The following is a 19,490-nucleotide window of genomic DNA, read 5'->3' on the forward strand; positions in this document are numbered from 1 at the left end:
TCTCATACATGTGTGCCTGCCTCATTAATGCAAAGTTTACTTTCTCAACAGGGAGAGTAAAAAGCCTCATGAATCAAGTTGAGCTTCCATGTGAAATGCCTGCATCAAAAATTCTTCCAGCTACACAGTTCACAAGACCTCTTAACCCATCATGCCAACATGTCACTATCCAGTCAACACCAGAACTGGGCCAAAGTTTTCATCATTATTTTGTATTGAATACACTGCCATTGTTTTTTTTTTAAGATATTATTCTCATTGATGTAATTCTGAATTTGAATTTGCCCACTTGCCTTCCATACATTGACTGGAATTATGTAAACAATGTTTGGTTATACTTGAAATGTCTCTGCAATGTTAAAGGCATTGTTTTTGCTATATCATTCCCAACTTCTGAAAATGTAGCATAAAAATTAGACCAGCAGCATCTGCAAAACATGTTACATCAAGAACTTGATCCTAAACTGAGTTTAATAAATCAGCAACCAAAATTTTTCATTGAAATCAGCCTAGCATAACCATCTGAAGAAGTGTGCATGCACACAATAACATACCCAGAATAAAATTTCATTGGTCTTAGAGGTGCCACTGGACTCAAACTTTAATAAACATTCTTGTTTTAGGAACATTTGCTCCTTAGTAGGTTTTGGCCTTCAGTGTTCTTCATTATCATGATACTGTGCTCCATGAATGAAAGCTGGTTGTAAAATAATATCCTGGCCTTATAAGAAATACAAACCAAAGTCTCAGAATGGAGTGTAAAGTGGAATATTAATCTATATTGTGATTGATCAGATGTGTTTCAGTCTAGTTTTAAGTGCTGTCTTGCATTAATCCCCTTTGCAGGACTGAGATCCTGCACTTCTTGCCCATTTGTTCTGTTTGTTTCTGGTTAATACTGCTATAGAAATACAACACTGTTCTGTTTTCAATATAAGATGTGCTGATAAGGATTCTTGTGGCCAGGAAGCATTCTGTGTGTTCCCAGGATCCAAGAGTGGGAATTGGGATGACCAGGCAACTTGACAAACACCATTAGGGGTATCCAATTGTTACTGTGGGAATGGGGAACTCCCCTGGAAATCCAACATTTATAATCCACACCATCTCAAGCAATCACTTATTTCTACAGAAGTCAATAGTTTAGATTTAACAATCTTGCATTGGAAAAAGGAGTCCTTCCTTATTTAATAAAAGGGACCCACTGAATCCCACTGTTATTGGTCTCACAACCAATACACTACACTGTTACAGTATAGTTTTGACTGTGTTAAAAATCTGCTTTCTAAATAAACTTATTTGGGTGAACTACAAATAGCTTAGCTTATTGACAGCGACATGAGACACCAATACAGAACTGTAAAAATTCTGTTTTATAAAGAATAGTACTGATTTGTTGCATTGTATATTCATCTGTGGTCAAGTAGCTCCTATATCAATCATGACTAAAGAAACTGAATCATTTTGTGTCATGCCCTGGAAACTTTGTCTTTGAAGTAATACATAGAAAACCCATTGGGAAAAAAGAGATGAATACCTAAGAAAGATGTATTGCCAAACGTATTATAAACATTTGCGCACTATCACCTTAATCCAAAGATCTGTGTGCATTCATGCTGTGTTGGGGGAGTTCCCATTCAAAGAAATTCTAGGAATCAGTTTTGTGCAATGAAATGAATGAAGTGGACATTTCAAAATGGAAGGTTTATGAGAGCACTGGAGTTTTCATTTGTCAAGTCAGACTCCTGTGTAAGGATGTATAAGAGGCATGTGTATATATGTGTAGAAAAGGGCTATAAATTCTGCAGCAATTAAACACTTAGCATTAGCGGGAGGAAATAAATGCCTATCTTGCATTCTTTCTGAAGAACCCACTGAAATATTGTTTAAACAAGTATTTTTTCCCCATGATTAAAGGGTGACCACTTTTTTCTTTTCTTTTTTTTACAAAGTTAGCAATATAAAAATCTAGTCATAAAGAACCTTCAAAGTAATTAGAAATCAACTTCAAAATCTATTTTCTGTAGAAGTAGGACGGAATCAGAAACTAGACACTTATATTACTGCCATGGCATTGACTACAAAACAGTTGCTGTTACAAGAAATGGCATAAACAGTACTTGTATTAGCTGGTCTGATCCAGTCACAGTCCAGAAACTGAGCTCTACTCTCATTAGGACTTGAGAATGTATTGATAAAGGTCTATTGGATGCTATTTGCAAAAGACCCATCACCCACCCCCTCATCCTTTCTTGAAAAGAGGCAGTTTCTATGGCAATACTAGTTAATAAGTGCATATCATGCTGCACTAATATAGTGCAAAAAATTGCCTTACATATAGCAAAAATGTTGCAGGCAACAGTTGGAGAGTTAGAGAATGTAAAAACTTATTACATGTGGATATTAATTTCCAGACCTCCTATAAAATTTTGAACCTGAAAATGTTTCTTTCCATGATAATTGTGTGTAGGAAGGCTTTTGTACCTGGAACTGGTTACAAGACAGTGTCTTGGAAGTCCTTCTTCACCTTTTGAAAAACAGCTTAAGAAAAACTGTCTTGAATCTGCCAAGATGCCAGACTTGCTCAGTGGGTTGTCAATTCTCAGTTAAAAGTTAACAAGTTGCTATGCACTACGATGTTCTGTAACCAATATATCATTTGACAGATTAATACATATGTGGTGGCAACTGAGTATACAAGTTGTAAGTAAAGCATTCTAGACATCTTGATATGATCTCTTCATGCTTACTGAGTACAATAGGTTAATGGAGTTGATAGTTTTGGCATCAAGACTTTCAGAGATGATGTCACTATTAAGTCATCTACCATAGGCTGAAAACACAAGTGACTACCCAGTTCCTAAATTTCAAAGAAGGCCGCGTTAAAATTTCCAGCTACAGGAATTTTCCAACACAATTTGCTGTATTGATTGGTCTAGAACAAAACATGTTTCTTGGAATAGCCATGGCCATTATGAAGTCATTATTTTTTGTCTTGCAATGTAACATCTGCTCCATAATGTACACAATGTACATGCTGCCTTTAAACACTACAGTTTCAAGAGACTAAGGTTGATGGGAAGTCATAGTTTACATGTCTGCATCTCCATCATAAGCCAGTGTTAAAGGTTTCAGACGGTTGTTCTGTCTTCTCTGAGGCTTCTTTGGCTTTTTGCTGTAACAGAAAGCAAAAATTCATAAATCTAAGAGGTTATTAAACAGATTACATTTAATTTTAATTAGGGGTTAAATGCAAGTATGGATTGTTTAGCTGCTACATTTATATCTGATTCCACAACTTTCACCTTATTAAACTTCCAAAATAGTTTAAATTTGTTCTTACCTCCAGAAATAATAATTTTGAATGGGCTTTCCTTGTTTTCAATAAAAAAATTAAGTGAATGAAAGTTGTCAACCCTACCCATAAATATGAGCCCAGAATAAAAACATGGACATTAAAATTGTAATTCCTACCTTCAATCCATATAAGGGTGATTTTTGCATTGCTTCTAAAAAGGAACAGGCCCATAACAATAACTGGGTGGTGATTTAAAAGATTTCCTACATAGAAAACTAGGCACTGCTTACTTAAAAGAATATCAAAGGAAGCCCTATTGTTTCAGTATATTTTCACATGTGGTTATGATATATTTAAGAAAATTACAAGGACTCCTTAATCTCAGTATTCTAGTTCTTAGACTAATTTAGTTCCCAAGTATTTTCCCACTTTGTTATAGTCACCATGTTATTCTAGCTCCCACTCTTGAGACAAGAGAATCCTCAAGCTGATGAGATCAGAAAACCTGCACTGGGCTAGTCTTCTCTCACCAGTGGTATGATAGCTGATAGTTACCTGCACTGCAACTTCTGTCATTAATGCTCAACACACTAGATAGCCTCAGTGCAGCTAAACTTTTAAAGGATATATTAAGTGAACTTCACATTCCGGGTCCCCAAGAGTTAACAGTGCAAAATAACTGGGAAAAATTCACGCTGTATAGCAACTTTGGCAAAAATTCACGTTCTATAGCAACTTTGGATAGAGGAGTGAAACATTCCTATTTGTCCCCTCCCAACAGTGATGTTCATTTTGCTTGGCATCGCTCAAGAAGAGTGGGTAGCTGTGCAATGTGCCTGTCCTTAGGTGAACTTTGATGGAGCTTATTTCTCCAGCCCACTGTATGTATAAACATGTAATGAACATTTTAAGACAATATTATTCTCAGTTACTATTTAAAATATTTAAGAAGATAAGCACAACCTCAGTTTTCACGGGCCTTATATCCCAGTAAAATGTCCTTTTAGAACAATTTTCTGGGCTGGTTTTATATCCATGCGTTTGTGGCATCTTACACAAATATTTCATATGAGTTGCTGACTTTTTATTCTTCTCTGCTAGCCATGCAACATTATTGCCATGTTTCTGTCATTTGGAGCTCTCTGCTTTACAAGAAACTTTCATAAATTAGATTATATTCTTATTTCCAGATGTAGCCTGGTTTAGCTCAAGACTGATTTACATGCAGAAGACCTTAGGTTTAATTCTTGAGCACTTGAGTTAATTAGATTTAGATAGGACAGTTAGGATGATCTCTGCTTGAGATCCTAGATAGCTACTCCTGGCAAGAATACATTGTTTTAAGATTAATGGTGTAAATTAATTTTAGGCCACACCACATGGATATCTGCAATTTTTTTTTCTCAGTACTCACTACTTTTGTATAGGAGTAGGCTACAAGGCAGTGAACTGCCGAAGGACTCACCAAGCAAGATAGATCATAGAAACAATAAAGATGAGCAAAACAAATGCACCAGCAGCTACACCATAAACCCAGGTCTTCAGCTTCCCATCTAAAAGGAATGAATGTTAGTCATTAATCTGCAAGTTAAGTGGTGGAAATCACAGTTGATATTGTACAATAGTGGCTCTTGGAATATAATTGAAATTTCTCAGCTGACAAGTGAGATAACTGGTTTGCAACGCTAGCATGAAATGCAAGTTAGTACATAACAGGCCAGAGAGTGAAGAGCAAAATCTGTGCTGTTCATTCTGTAAACTCAAGATTCAATATTTTCATTACTAGGACATTCAAGAACAAATGGATATCAGGCCAAACATAGTCACTGTGTATGTCACTGGAATCCAAATAATTTATTTTATATATATTTTTCATATATATTAGGATACAGAGCCTCACCCTTACTGCAGATTCATAACACCCTTCCTGGGATGGAAAACAATGCACACACACAAAGAGTATGTGTGCTCAACAAGCCATTCTCCCTCAGTAACACATACCTCACAAGTTTATTGTAAAAATGAAGGCGGAGAAAATCATGTGGACTATAAACAGAGAAATGGTACATAAAAGTGTGATAAATATTACTGTCTACAGTACTAATTTGATTGGCTTGTATCTAAACATCAGTTCATCCAAGACTTAAGGAGTTTTCCTGCATTGCTCTCCATTCATATACTCCATTCTGACTCCTGGAAAGATCACTGACCGGGGTCAAAGGAACCACATGGAATAATCGCCATATGGGTTGCGGAGCTACCCCAAAGAGGGACAAGGGATGAAACAATCCCTTTCCCTCAGCAGAGCTGTGCTTGTGGAAGAGAGGGAGGACTGATTTCAGTCCTTGTCCCTTCCTCATCTCAGCTCCCTCAACAATCTGTGGATATTCCTCCATGTGGGTTCAACAGTCCTGGGAATAATCTTTCAAAAAGCTAGAAAGGGCCACAAAAATTCAGAAAACCTTTATTCTAGGCAAGGATGTTAGATACAGACCATTTTTTTACATTTCCAGTCTCTGCTATATAAAACTATAAAGCAAGAGAGTACAAATTAATAAAAAGCATGACATCTCTTGAGTATGTTTCTAATATAGAAGAGCTCTTTTAAAAAGGGATATTTGAGCAGTTCTTCATGCATAACCTTGGCCATGCAATACTGTAAAGCTGCCAGAAAACCTACTAAGTTCATTGGTAGTACTTAGTAGTGCTAAGGATTCCTAAAAAATGTCACCTGGTCCAAAAGGCTGTAGAAACCAAGTCCTTCCTCTTCCTGATTTGGTATTGGGTGTCTGTGTGGGGTTCACTGCTCGGCTGGTTTTTACATCTCCCCTTTTGTCCTCCACTGTGGGAATGACTACCACAGGGATAAGAGTGCATTGCTCAAGTGTGCCATTGGAAGACATGACTTCAGTATATCCTTCTTCACAAGCACACGTTCTCATCTGCAGAGGAACAAGTGTTTACTTACTGTAGCAAAACCACACAGCTTGGAATCCTAGACATCATCCTAGAACAATAAAAAGGCCAAATGAATGCCTCCATGGCATCCATCCATCCGTGTGAAGTTGTTCACTTATACAAAGACGAACAAGGAACAATGGAAGTTTAAATGACTTCAAAATTATTATTTAATCAGCCTCTCAGCTAAATAATGTGATCCATTGTTGCAATTTTACTGATAGGAAGGCCTTTTATTTGCCACTGTTCCTGTGGGATATATGAAAATACTGGTATAGCCAAATGTAGATTGGCTAGTTCTATGACCATGGATAGCACATACCTCACTACAGTAAGAATGGGGCTGGGTGCACGATGGCTTACATGACCTGTCAACATCTGGTTGGTTCGTCACCAAACAGCCTCCTGCAGAACAAAACAGATCGTATTTTGACACAACTGTCCCTTGCTGGTCATCACAGTATCTGCAACCACCTCAGAAAGTGCCATTTCATCACACAAGAGGACGTTCACCTTCTCCGAAGGTTATTTCAGGAAGACTCTAGGAACCGATGGATTTATCTGAATCACCCTGCGTCTCATTAACAATGTTGGTATGCCAGAAACCATTTTAGTGGCTTAAACAGGTAATTGGCTGAGTCTGTTAAAAAGTGCAGGAAATAATTGGTTTTGTACTTTGAGAGGTAATTGTATTCTTGGCAGAATGGCCCAAATGCTGACTGCTGGGCTACTGTCAAAATTGATTCATGGTAGAAAACAGGTTTTCCCCTCTGTGTTGTGTGTATCATTCATCTGAAGCTGCAGAGCACTAAATGACCTTACAAGCCCCACAGACAGAACAGACAGATGGCCATTCAATGTTTCTGAAAAACACAATTTTTAGGGGTCTGTAATTTGGCTTTCTTGTATTAATGGCCCTTTCACCATCTTTTCTGTTTTTAATTTCCTTGCCTCTTAAAAATAGACTTAGCTGGGAGAATATGACATTTCTCACAAATGTAGAAACATTTATCCACTGGGAAAATCCTTTATGATGCCATCACTCTAAAGCCTGTTAAAATCAATTTCAGAAGGGGAGAAATGTGTCCAGGGTCAGTAAATACAGAATCAAGCTGCTTAGCAATACAAAGGTTACCTTTTCCAGCATTCTGCTGTTACTCCTCAGTGGTTAAAACGTTATCAGTGCTTCAGTTATTTTTAAAAAGAAGTACACACAAGGTTTTCATCATCATTATCAATCCTTTCCGCTGTCATTCAAATTGTTTTTGTAGTATTTAGCGTCCTCATTTATCTCTACAAATTATTTAATATCTTCCATAGCAAAAGGTAGCGAGACATAACACAGACCAGGATTTTTCAACCATGAGGGGCAATCACCAAAATGTTGGAAATTTTCAAGCCACTCATCTTCCTGTGATGAAAGCTGCTAGTTCTGAATAGATACCCCCTAAAGACCCAAAGGCAATGCCTTTTGGGGTTTTCTGAAGCACTTCCCGCTCCAGTGAGGTGGAGGATAGTCAGGACTGGCTCTTTAATTTGGGGAGAAGCAAGTAAGTGTCAGGAAACTCAGCAACAGGTGCCATGCTGAGATCACTGGGATACACATTACTTGCATTCCCAAGCATTCAAAAGTATCAGAATTAAGGTACTTGTAAGAAATGATGATGAAATCCTGGAATCAGCAGGTGCATATTAAATGTGGTTAGAGAGCTGTATGTTAACCAGATGGTTAAAGGTGGTCTAAATAAGTTTTTCTAGTTGACATGTGAAACAGTATAAAATTTTGTATGTCATGGTGCTAGAAGCACATGCCTGTAAACACCCTTGTAACAAACTGTCAGCCATTCAGGGAGCTGCAGGAGGAAAGAGCAGTCTCACCATCAGTTTTGGTTTGAATTAAGGTATCTGCAAAAATAACACCTTGTTATAAGAGACCTCAGAGCAACTGTGTTGTGACAGAAGTGAAACACATGAAAAACAATGCGCTAAGAAAATGATGTAAATATAGCTTATTATACATGAATCAAGACAGCACAAAGATATTTCTTTTTTTTAAAGACAGCACAAAGATATTTCAACATTGTTATAGTATCGCTGAGCAGAACATCATCTAAAAGAATAATTCCAGTCAAGCCAAAACACCTGTCTGCCTCCATCAGGTAACTTCAGCTTCTGAATGAGACAATGAAACATCTGTGGGATGATATTGTAGTACTCTACATTCTTGCAAATGCTGAAAATAGTTTTAAGGAATGTTGGCCGGCTTTTACTAAAATAATCTAAGCAAAAACTTCACACAATTATTATTTCATGACCTCCAACATCAACATAGATCCGGGTGGGTGTTGGTGTGAAGCAACAGAACAAAGTTAGAAGAATAAGAATAGGATATTGGATTTATACCCTGCCCTTCACTACCTGAAAGAGTCTCATACAATTTCCTTTCCCTTCCCACAACACCCTATGAGGTAGGTGGGACTGAGAGAGCTCTCCAAGAACTGCTCCTGAGCAGAACAGCTCTGAGAGACTTATAACTGACCCAAGGTCACATCAGCAGTTGCATGTGGGGGGTGGGATGGGAAATCAAACCCAGTTCTCCCAGATTAGAGTCCACACACTTAACCACTACACCAAACTGGAGTCCAGTGGCACCTTTAAGACCAACAAAACTTCAATCAAGCTATGAGCTTTTGTGTGCACACATACTTCCTCAGATACAGAGAAATGAAAGATAACCATTCAAACTCATAGACCGAGGCTGAACAGCAAATTAGCATGTAACATGATGAAGTTATTTTAAGATACACAGAGACAAAATAGGAATAGCAAGTTAAGTTTATGTGGTCAGCAGCTGTTTGGATTTAATTAAGGGGAAACAACAACTGAACAATTATAACTAAGGGACTGAGAAGAGTCCTATACAATCCATTTATCCTACAAATTATGCAGGAAAAACTATTATTGTTTCATTATTGTTCCCCCTTAATTAAATCTAAACAACTGCTGACCCTATAAACTTTTTATTCTTGTTTTGTCTCTGCTTATATATATGCTGAACTCCATTGGACTATGGCTTCACAGCATGAAAGGTGGCCTATAAAAGAAGTAAATACATAAATGCAGGACTAGCTGCATAGAACATATTTCATCAGTATTCCAGGATCTCTGCTGATTACTGGCTGGTTTCCAAGCAGTGGTCATAACCTCTAAAGTCGTTTCAATTTAGATAAATGGGGCATAAAAATGCTTAAATTTGGTTGGATTGAGCACTAAATAAAAATAAATAACTACAAGAAAACCTACCATATGGGCATGCCCAAATGATACCAGTCCATCCTGAAACCAAAATAACTAATTTATTATGATTGCCTTGAATAGTAATTAGCTCTCCTAAGAACTTGAGTCTGCAGTAACCAAAGTTAATAAACTTGAGGTTTTACAAATGTTCATTAAACATTTCATAAGAGACTATAAGAGCTCTTAAACACTATTTATGATTATATCAAAACATACATGATGGACTGCACATTTTAAGAGGTTTACAAGTGCTGTACCAACAACTAAAGGACTGTGAAGGGTTAATTCTTCACAGAGCCAGAGAGCCTTGAGTGACAGGCTGCTCTAAGCAAACTAATAGTTTAGTATCAGCTGAGCAAAAAAAGTCTTGACAAAGCTAGATGCTAAGGAGAGTTAGTCAGATTCCTGCCTTAACTGAGATCATCTGAGAATAGCCCTAACAGCTGGCAGAGTCAGATTTCAGCCTTGACTGAATGCAGTCTGAATTCAGCATTACCTGAGAGCAGTTTGAACACAGAAAAAAGAACTGGGGGAAAGTCTGGCAAGGAAGTTTGTGTAGTAGAGAAGACTCCCATTCAAGCCAAAAGGAAAAGGGATAGATCTAGAGACAGAAAAAGATTCCCTACCCAGTAAAACAGGGAGAGTTATCTTAGAGGAGTACAGAATTCTCTGGTTTTGTGTGATTAGAAACTGCCTGTAGAGACCTTGTACTAGTAGTACCTCAGCAATTTCAGTGTCTGATTTCACCTGACTTTTCCCCTCAGTGTTAAATAAAACCTTTTGTTATTTTTGAATTTTAAAGTGTCTCAAGTGTGATTTTCAAGGGTTTATATTGAAGGGCGATCCTATCATTTCCTTCAGGTTCCTGGACTGAGCAAATAGCCACTATATATTACTGACACAGAATGGGACAACCAAAGTTTCTTCAGGAGAAAAGAAAACATATTACCAGGGCTGCTCAGTCAGTGAAGGGACAGAAGGAGGGAAGTGGACAGGCTATGTCATATCATACATTAGTTCCACTCACATGACCCTATAATGGGCTCTTCAGCAACCTCTTACTGCCTCTCGTGGTGACAATTCATGGACTAAAATATTGTAAGAATATACTAGATTCCTAATTATTGGTTCTAATAAGAGTACTGATTTTCAACTGCACCAAAACAGAATATTGTATACAATACTGGCAATGTTCCTTATTTTAATTAGGAGGTGATATCAGAAACTAAAGATTACAGTGATGTACATTGCTCCTTAGACATTTGCACATTCATTTCTGAATTTCAAAAGTTGTGCTGAATAGTTCCCACTTTCCTTTTTCCCCTTAAATATAACTCCGGCAATTTTCAGGATGAAGCCATTTCACACAAAAGCAAACATGTGAACAAAGTCTTAATATAATTATTGCAATATAATTCTGTCAGGTTGGCAATGCTAATTCAACTTGTAGTGTTTTATTTAGATGGATATTTTTCCCACATGTGGTTGAGTCCACTGTAGAAAAAGAACAAAAAGAACAAAAAGGAACAGTTACCTGTAACGTTTAAGCCATCTGACCTTTGGCACCATACAGTTCGAGAAGATCCCTTCCATGGACTGGCCATCCACTTGTATTCATAACACTGGCCACCTGAATGAAGATGATAATCAGAATGTTACAGCTGTGATTTTTCTTCTCTGTTTTGTTTGCACAAGTTATTAGATGCTTCAAGGAAACAAAAGCAACCATTACTGCAATCAAATAATAGAGAGACAAATATTAAACCAAAACTACTTCAAGACCCTGCACAACTGGATGCCAAAATACAGGCTGTAAGAGGCCCAAGAATGTCACCCAAGAAAAAGCTGGAAGGTTTTTTGCTGCAGTTGTTCCAATTAATATCTTTACAACTGCCTGAAGTGGGAAAACTGCATTTTGAGCCATTCTTGCAAAACAAGATTGGTACACCTGAACACTGACACAAGACACTCCCATCTCCTCTTCTCTTGGAAAACCAGGTTTGATTCCCCACTCCTCCACTTGCACCTGCTGGAATGGCCTTGGGTCAGCCATAGCTCTGGCAGAGTTTGTCCTTGAAAAGGCAGATGCTATGAGAGTCCTCTCAGCCCCACCCATCTCACAGGGTGTCTGTTGTGGGGGAGGAATGTAAAGGAGATTGTGAGCCGCTCTGAGACTGAGATTCGGAGTGGAGGGCAGGATATAAATCCAGTATCATCATCTTCTCTTCAACTCATTTAGCATATCCGTACATTTATCAAGTCAAGTCACATCCTTTTCTTACCTTTCTCTTGCTGCCTAGTGTTATAAGGGGTTCCCCACCTTCGATTTCTGTACTCACCATTACATTGTCTAGTTTCCAAAGCCTGCTCTGGACAGAGATGTTGATTTTCCAAGTCTTGAATCATCACTGCTCGTGATCGTACTTGTATTCCTCCAAATCCAAGATCTTCACCATTTACACAAGTCAACTGACAAAGACTCCATTCTGACCACTCCTTTAAATAACAGTCACCTGTACAATAAAAACAAGCACTGCTGAAGATGATACTGCCAAAAGATATTTAAAATGGCATGTCACAGCCCTAAGCCCTAGTCCTGCATACTTTTGCAGTATTGTCCTTCTAAAACCTTGACATGAAATGTCCATGTCTTGTGCTTGCTTAGTTTTTGGAGACATACGGTCTGCCTGTATTAGATATTCAGTCTTAGGATTTGGTTGTGATAACTAAATTAGAGGTATGTCATTTGGGCTTTTCTGACCCAAAATGTTATCAACTATTCCTGGCTAATCTGATATACCTTCTCTGCCATGGAAATTCCATATTTAGAAGTCTACATATTTTGTTCTTAAAACATGAGATTTCAAAATAACATCCACACAAATGAAGCATGTTAAGAGAATGAAGGGGTTTGCTGGGAAAGTCAGCTTTGCAAACAATGCCCTGCATACGAGGGCTATAAACCTAAAAAAGCACCCAGGCTTGCAAATGAGCCTAGAGCTTTAATTATTTCAGCAAAAGGGCTATTAAAAATTCATGTTGCCTTACATTATGTTGACAACAAATAAAACTGGCTCCACATTAACTGGATGCCTTAATGAAGGGGTTTTTATTTGCCAACATTAAGAAATTGTGTAAAGAAATTAATTATTGAATAAACAATGTATGTATAATAGGAGGGCATGTAGTGAATCTTTGGAAACATTAACTAGAGTGCATCATTAGTCCACCCCCACAGGGCAGTCAATCTTCTCTTTGGTGCAGTGTGGGATCATTCAAGCAGAGGTCATCTCTTCAGCTAAATTTTAACAGTGAACAAAAATTCAATATATTTTTAATTTAATTAAAAAAAACAAATACATTCTCACTTGAGGTGTTTTAACACTTGTCAAACTTGGAATTGGAAATTAGAACTCAGCAGAATTGAGGGAGGAGTTTTATAAAAGGTTCCATCAGAATCTAAAGTCCTACAGACAGTTGATTTTTTTTGGGGGGGAGGGGCATCACAAAAGCCTTATTGACTATGTGCAAAAATACAAGAAACTCCGCTCTTGCTTCAAAGGGCATCATTTGTTTATTTGTGGTATCAACATATAGCTAAATCTGATTGCCTATATCATCATATCTCATATGTGACCATTACTGGCTGTGGACATTCAAGGAGAAATGAAATAGAGTCAAAGCAGAAGAAGGGGAGCCAGGAAAGAGTAGGAAATCAAGGAGGTGTGTACTGTTATGGGAAGCCACATAACAATACCATTATGGCATCCCCCCCCCCAAGGTGGACTACCCCCACCACATTACTATTTGTGAATTGAGATTAAATCTGCATAATATTGGCTCAGAATTATTATAAGCTACAGTCTGTGACTACTTTTGACATTTTATTTTCAAAAAGAGAAAATGCTGAATTGGAATAACTACATGAATGGTCTGTCTAAAGGATTGTATCATGTGGGGGAAGAACGAAAGGTGCAGGGAGATGTGCAAAAAAGTTTCAGAATACTCTGCATTTAAACCAATACCTCTTCATAAACCAATACATATGGCATGCAAAACCCTATAATTTAGAGGGGAGAAGAAATGCAGGGGAAAGTGGAAGGCATCTGGTATTTTCCCTCCTGATCTATATTTCTTGAAGCCATCTGTAGGAAAAAGGACAGGTTTCTTACCTGTAACTGGTGATCTTCGAGTGGTCATCTGTGCAATCACACATATGGGTATTCCGCAGGATAGGCCCTGACCTCGGAGAGTTCAAAAGCAATCTTGATCGTAGATCTGGCGCGCCTCCCACTCGTCCTGGGGAGGAGGCAGCTACTGCGCATGCCTGGACGAGGGGGAGGTGCTTAGCCACTCAGTTTCTTCCCGCCGCCGGACAGGTGGAAACAATTGAGCTAGATGAGCGTCCAGCAGCGGGGAAGGCTGGGTGGGTCTGTGTGATTGCACAGATGACCACTCGAAGATCACCAGTTACAGGTAAGAAACCTGTCCATCTTCTTCGTGGTCTCTGTGCATTCACACATATGGGTGATTAGCGAGCTATTCTTTCGGAGGTGGGTGCTGGATCTGTAAGAATATGCATGGTTAGAGCAAAAAACGTTATGAGTATAGTACTCACAGTGGTTAATCGAAGATGGAGCGCAGCACTGCTTGTCCGAAGGAGGCATCACGCCGGGCACGGACGTCAAGAGCGTAGTGCGAGGCGAAGGTAGATGTAGAGGACCAGACGGCGGCAGCGCAGATGTCCTCTATAGGGACGCCTTTCATGAAGGCCGATGAGGTAGCGACGGCTCTGGTCGAGTGAGCTCGTATGTGCTGGGGGACTGGCTGTTTTGCCAGTTGGTAGCAGAGTTCTATGGCGGCAACGAGCCATTTGGAAAGTCTCTGAGTAGATATTTTGCTGCCCTTATTGTGGGCGGCGTAGGTGACAAAGAGTCTAGGGTCCTTACGGAACTGTTGAGTCCTGTCTATGTAGAAGGCTAAGGCCCTACGTGCGTCCAGGTTGTGGAGTGCCCTCTGCCCTGCATCCGCGGGGTGCTGGAAGAAGGCTGGTATGGTTGACTGTTTTCCCAGGTGGAAGGGAGATACGACCTTTGGCAGGAAGGTCGGGTCGGGTCGGAGTACCACCGTGCTGTTATGAAAGACCGTGTATGGTGGGTCCGCCCTGAGTGCGCAGATGTCGCTGGCCCTCTTACCTGTGGTGAGGGCTGTGAGCAGCGCTGTTTTCCATGATAGCAGGTGTAGTGGAATGGAAGCCATGGGCTCAAAGGGTGGCTTCATGAGCTGACTAAGGACGAGAGAGAGGCTCCAAGTAGGAAGGATTTGTTTGATTGGTGGGTGTAGGCGGATGATGCCCTTGTTGGAGCAAGAATCTACATAAACCCAGTCTGACAGCTACAGTATGACAGCTGGTGATCTAGCTGCCAGGCTAGGTCACAGTGACCTGATCAGCAGACCGGCTTGAGCCGGCAGAAGCCAAGTGATGCAATCTGCTGAGTCAGCACGGCCAGGATTGGCTGCTTGGACTATATATGATCTGTGTGTGCATCACACAGGTCTCTCCCTGTGAGATGGTGGTTAGGCGAAGCACTTTGTCCGTGGAGGTGATATTGTATAGACTGCACAAGAGAGCACTTGTTGTGTATATATGTTAATACACCTTTTGGCACTAGTTGCACGCGTCTGCCTGATTTTCTTTCCTGAAGCCCTGTGTCGGGCAAGTCATCTCCCTCACTCTGCTACTCCCGCTCCGACAGGGTTATGGGCCCAGCACGCTTCCGCTGCGCGGAGGAGAGAGTTGAGAGTTGAGCTGACTGTGAGTTTGGAAAGAGCCGGAGGCGAGGAACGCCGGTGAAGGACACAGAAGCACCACCGTTCTCTGTTTGAGAGCCAGGGGGACGTCGGCAGCCAGCTGTGAGGAGGAGTCGGCACGATGGCTCAGCAACAGCTTGGAGTAGCCGTTGAGAAGCTCACCTCAGCCAACTACGCGGTGTGGAGCCTGAGAATGCAACACTACCTCAAGCGTGAAGGGCAATGGCTGTTCGTGAGTAACCCCCCTGCTGACTTATCTCCTGCCGAGACTGTGTTATCGGATAAGGCACTGGCCAACATAGTGCTATCCATAGGAGATGACCAGCTGGTTTATGTGCGAGGGAAGGACACTCCCAAGGCTGCCTGGGACGCGTTGAGTGCGGTGCATGTTAGCACCACTGCTGGTTCCCTCATGGCCTTGACAAGGAGGATGTTCCGCACCGTTATGCCGGCTGGAGGGTGTGTGAAAGATCACATCAAACGGCTAACGGACTGTTTCGTTGAGCTGGAGGCAAGAGGCAAGACTGTAGCTCCAGACGACAGAGTGTACATTTTGCTGTCGTCGTTGCCACCTGAGTACACTCCCCTGATAACTTCTCTGGAGACGGTGGACGTAGCGACCCTGACCATGGAATACGTCTGTGCCCACCTGCTTGACTTCCAAGAGAGAATTGCGGCCGTGAGCTGTCCGGGGGTGTCGGCCGGGCAGCGTGCTGTTATCGGTGTGTCCGGGAAGACAGCCAAGAATGAGCCAGCTTTTGCTGCTGGCAGGCGTCCGAAGGTGGAGGAAGTGGAGCCGACTGCGTTTGCAGTCCGTCGCTGCTATGGATGCGGGTCGTCGCAGCACCTGCTCCGAGCTTGCCCTGAGAGGGAGAAGAGGCGGGGGCGTGTGCGGCGAGAGCGGAGGACCGCCAGCCCGTGTGAGGAAGCAACCCGGCTGGTCACGTCTGCAGTAGAGAGCACAGGGTCTGCTTGGATTTTAGACTCCGGGGCAACGAGCCATCTCTGCTGCGAGAAGGAGTTGTTGAAAAACATTGACAGTCCTGAGCATAAGTATGTGAGATTGGCTGATGGGACCACTGCCAATTCTGTTTGCTCAGGCAATGTGGAATTTCCTGCACTGAAATGTATGTTGCAAAATGTGTTGTATGTACCCTCACTGCAGTCTAACCTGTTGAGTGTTAGCACACTGTTTGACCAGGGATACCAGGTGAGATTTGAGAAAACCTGCTGCAAAATCCTGGGAGGTGGGGGAAAGTTGCTTGTGACAGGAAAGAGGGAAGGTAAACTGTATGTGGTCCAGAGTGATTGTGCCCAGGTGGCTCAGGTGTCGAATGAGCCTGTGCACAATAATTGTATACATTTGCTCCATAGGAGACTTGGGCACTGCGGATTTAGGGCGTTAAAGAAAACCCTGGAGCTTGTGCCTAGTTTGAAAGTAAATCCTTGCAAATGTTACTTGGATTGCCAGGTCTGCAAGAAGACCAAAAGCAAGGCGTGTGCTGTTGCTAAAGAAAGCTCAAGGGAAAGCACACGAGCCCTGGAACTAGTCCATTTAGACGTTATTGGCCCATTGCCAAAGAGTCTGTCGGGGAGGAGATACTGCTTGGTGGCCACCGACGACCACACGAGGTACGCGTGGGTTTTCACCATGGTGCATAAGTCTGAGGTGTATAAGACATTCACCAAGTGGGTCAAAGCAGTGGAGAGACAATTAGGGGTTAATCTCCTGGCTGTACAAACCGACAGAGGGGGGGAATTCTTATCTAACCAGATGAAACGTTGGCTGGAGAACAAGGGCATCGCCCACCGTCTGACGAACCCGGCAACGCCCCGAGAAAATGGGCATGGGGCTGTATTGCAGAATGTGATGTATTGCATGTTAGAGGATGCACAACTGCCAATGACCTATTGGGCAGAAACCATACATGCAGCTGTTTTTTTGCAAAATAGGGTTTGGTGTAATACTGTGAAAAATGTGCCTTACAGGTTACTGTTGAACAAGACCCCAGATTTGAGTTCTTTAAAAGTCTTTGGGTCACGGGCTCGGGTTGGCATCCACTCCACGAGTAGCGGGGAGGGGGATGTCCGGGCAGAGAGCCTAATTTTTCTGGGCTACAAGCCAAGGGCCAGGTGTTATCGTTTCTGCAATAGCAAAAGCAAGATTACGCTTAGTAAGAGTGCCCAGTTCAATGAAGAAAGCAGCTGGCCAAGGTTGCACTCCTTGCAGAAACAATTTGTCCTGCTGCCAAGTAGCGATAACGATGTTGGAGCGCAGCCCAGAACTCCAGCCCAGGAGGTGGCACCCAGTGGGGCTGGAGAAGGTGAGCCGAATGCTGGCACAGAGCCTGACGAGCAGAGTCAGGAGGCAGAGCCCCAAATGCAGGAACTGGAGGTAAAGTGTGAGAGTCAGGAGGTTCAACACCCAATTACAGGGGCAGAGCAACCAGCCCAGGAGGTGGGAACAGAGCAACCCGAAGAAGACAAAGCTGGTCCAAGCACAGGGCCACGGGTGTCTGCCAGGTCCACCAAAGGCCAACGTCCCGCTAGGTACAAGTGTCCCTATGTCACTCTGACTGTCAATCCAGACCCACCCGGATTTGAGGAAATGTTAAAAGAAAAGGCTAAGAAATGGAAAGCCTGGGTGGCAGAGTGCGAGGCAAGGGAGAAGGAGGCTGAAGCCAAGCGTCTGAAAGAGCTGGCTGAACAGGAACACGATGATGTGTTTTACAATCATGATGAGTTCCTGAACGAATTCCGGAAAGGGTTCCGAGCTACGTAAATATGAACTGTAATGTTGCTGGTGGACATGTATGTAAACTGTGTAAAGTGTTTTGGTGCACTGGGTTTAAATAGATTAGGAGGTGTGTTGGAGCAAGAATCTACATAAACCCAGTCTGACAGCTACAGTATGACAGCTGGTGATCTAGCTGCCAGGCTAGGTCACAGTGACCTGATCAGCAGACCGGCTTGAGCCGGCAGAAGCCAAGTGATGCAATCTGCTGAGTCAGCACGGCCAGGATTGGCTGCTTGGACTATATATGATCTGTGTGTGCATCACACAGGTCTCTCCCTGTGAGATGGTGGTTAGGCGAAGCACTTTGTCCGTGGAGGTGATATTGTATAGACTGCACAAGAGAGCACTTGTTGTGTATATATGTTAATACACCTTTTGGCACTAGTTGCACGCGTCTGCCTGATTTTCTTTCCTGAAGCCCTGTGTCGGGCAAGTCATCTCCCTCACTCTGCTACTCCCGCTCCGACAGCCCTTTAGGAAGGCTCTTGTAGCATGGTGAGAAAAAACTGTCGTGCCCCCAATACGGGGGTGGAAGGCAGAGATGGCTGCCAGGTGCACCTTTAGCGAAGAATATGAAAGTCCCGCCCTAGAGAGTGTTAGGGTGTAAGTTAGCACCTGGGGTATGGTGGCGCAGCCAGGGTCGAAGTTGTGTTGGGAGGCATAGTGAGAGAAGCGTTTCCACTTAAGGAGATAGGATTTTCTAGTAGATGGTTTTCTGGAGTTTATTAAGACCTGGCGGACATCAGGGGGAAACTCTAGGAACTGATCCTCCAGGCTGTCAGTCTGAATGATGCTGGGTTGTGATGAAGGACCCTGCCGTTCTGTTGGGAGAGGAGGTCCTGTGATTGAGGAAGTTGGAGGAATGTATTGTTCGACAGGAGCAGCAAGGTTGTAAACCATGGTTGGCGCGGCCACCACGGAGTTATTAGGATGCAATCCGTGCGGTCCAGCTGAATCTTCTGCAGGACTCTGGTGATGAGTGGAATGGGGGGGAAGAGGTAGTGGAGTGCCCCGTTCCAGGTTTGGAGAAAAGCGTCCCCCTTGGATCGTTGGGATGGAGGACCTCTCATGTAGAAGTGGGTGCATTGGGCATTTGATGGTGAAGCAAATACATCTATTTTCGGGGTTCCGAAGAAGTTGAAGATCTGTCGGATGTAGCGGCTGTTGATGGACCACTCGTGGTTGTTGGTCGAGTGGCGACTCAGGGCGTCTGCCTGGGTGTTCTCGGCTCCTGGTAGGTGAACAGCCGTGAGGAAGATGCCCTGGCTTATGCTCCAGTGCCACAACGCCAGCGCCTTCTTGCAGAGTCTGATGGAGGCGGTGCCTCCC

General features: G+C 42.3%; 1 protein-coding gene across 5 annotated transcripts in view; it reads right to left on the minus strand.

The window, feature by feature from the left end:
• Positions 1-2,001: 2,001 nt before the first annotated feature.
• Positions 2,002-19,490, minus strand: part of LOC132590530 (thrombospondin type-1 domain-containing protein 7A-like) — a 190,188-nt gene continuing 172,699 nt past the window's right edge. For 2 of the 5 annotated variants that reach the window (XM_060263445.1, XM_060263444.1), the window contains 6 exons: positions 11,893-12,066; positions 11,088-11,183; positions 6,579-6,661; positions 6,030-6,240; positions 4,764-4,851; positions 2,002-3,175 (listed from right to left, as the gene is read on the minus strand). In XM_060263445.1, the coding sequence (XP_060119428.1) occupies positions 3,091-3,175; positions 4,764-4,851; positions 6,030-6,240; positions 6,579-6,661; positions 11,088-11,183; positions 11,893-12,066 (737 nt within the window). In that variant the 3' untranslated portion in view covers positions 2,002-3,090. Of the gene's footprint in view, positions 3,176-4,763; positions 4,852-6,029; positions 6,241-6,578; positions 6,662-8,068; positions 8,162-11,087; positions 11,184-11,892; positions 12,067-19,490 lie in introns of all 5 variants that reach the window. The other 3 variants (XM_060263446.1, XM_060263447.1, XM_060263448.1) reach the window with 3 other exon arrangements.

This window comes from Heteronotia binoei, unplaced genomic scaffold (genome assembly GCF_032191835.1).
Source record: "Heteronotia binoei isolate CCM8104 ecotype False Entrance Well unplaced genomic scaffold, APGP_CSIRO_Hbin_v1 ptg000154l, whole genome shotgun sequence".
NCBI lineage: Eukaryota > Metazoa > Chordata > Lepidosauria > Squamata > Gekkonidae > Heteronotia > Heteronotia binoei.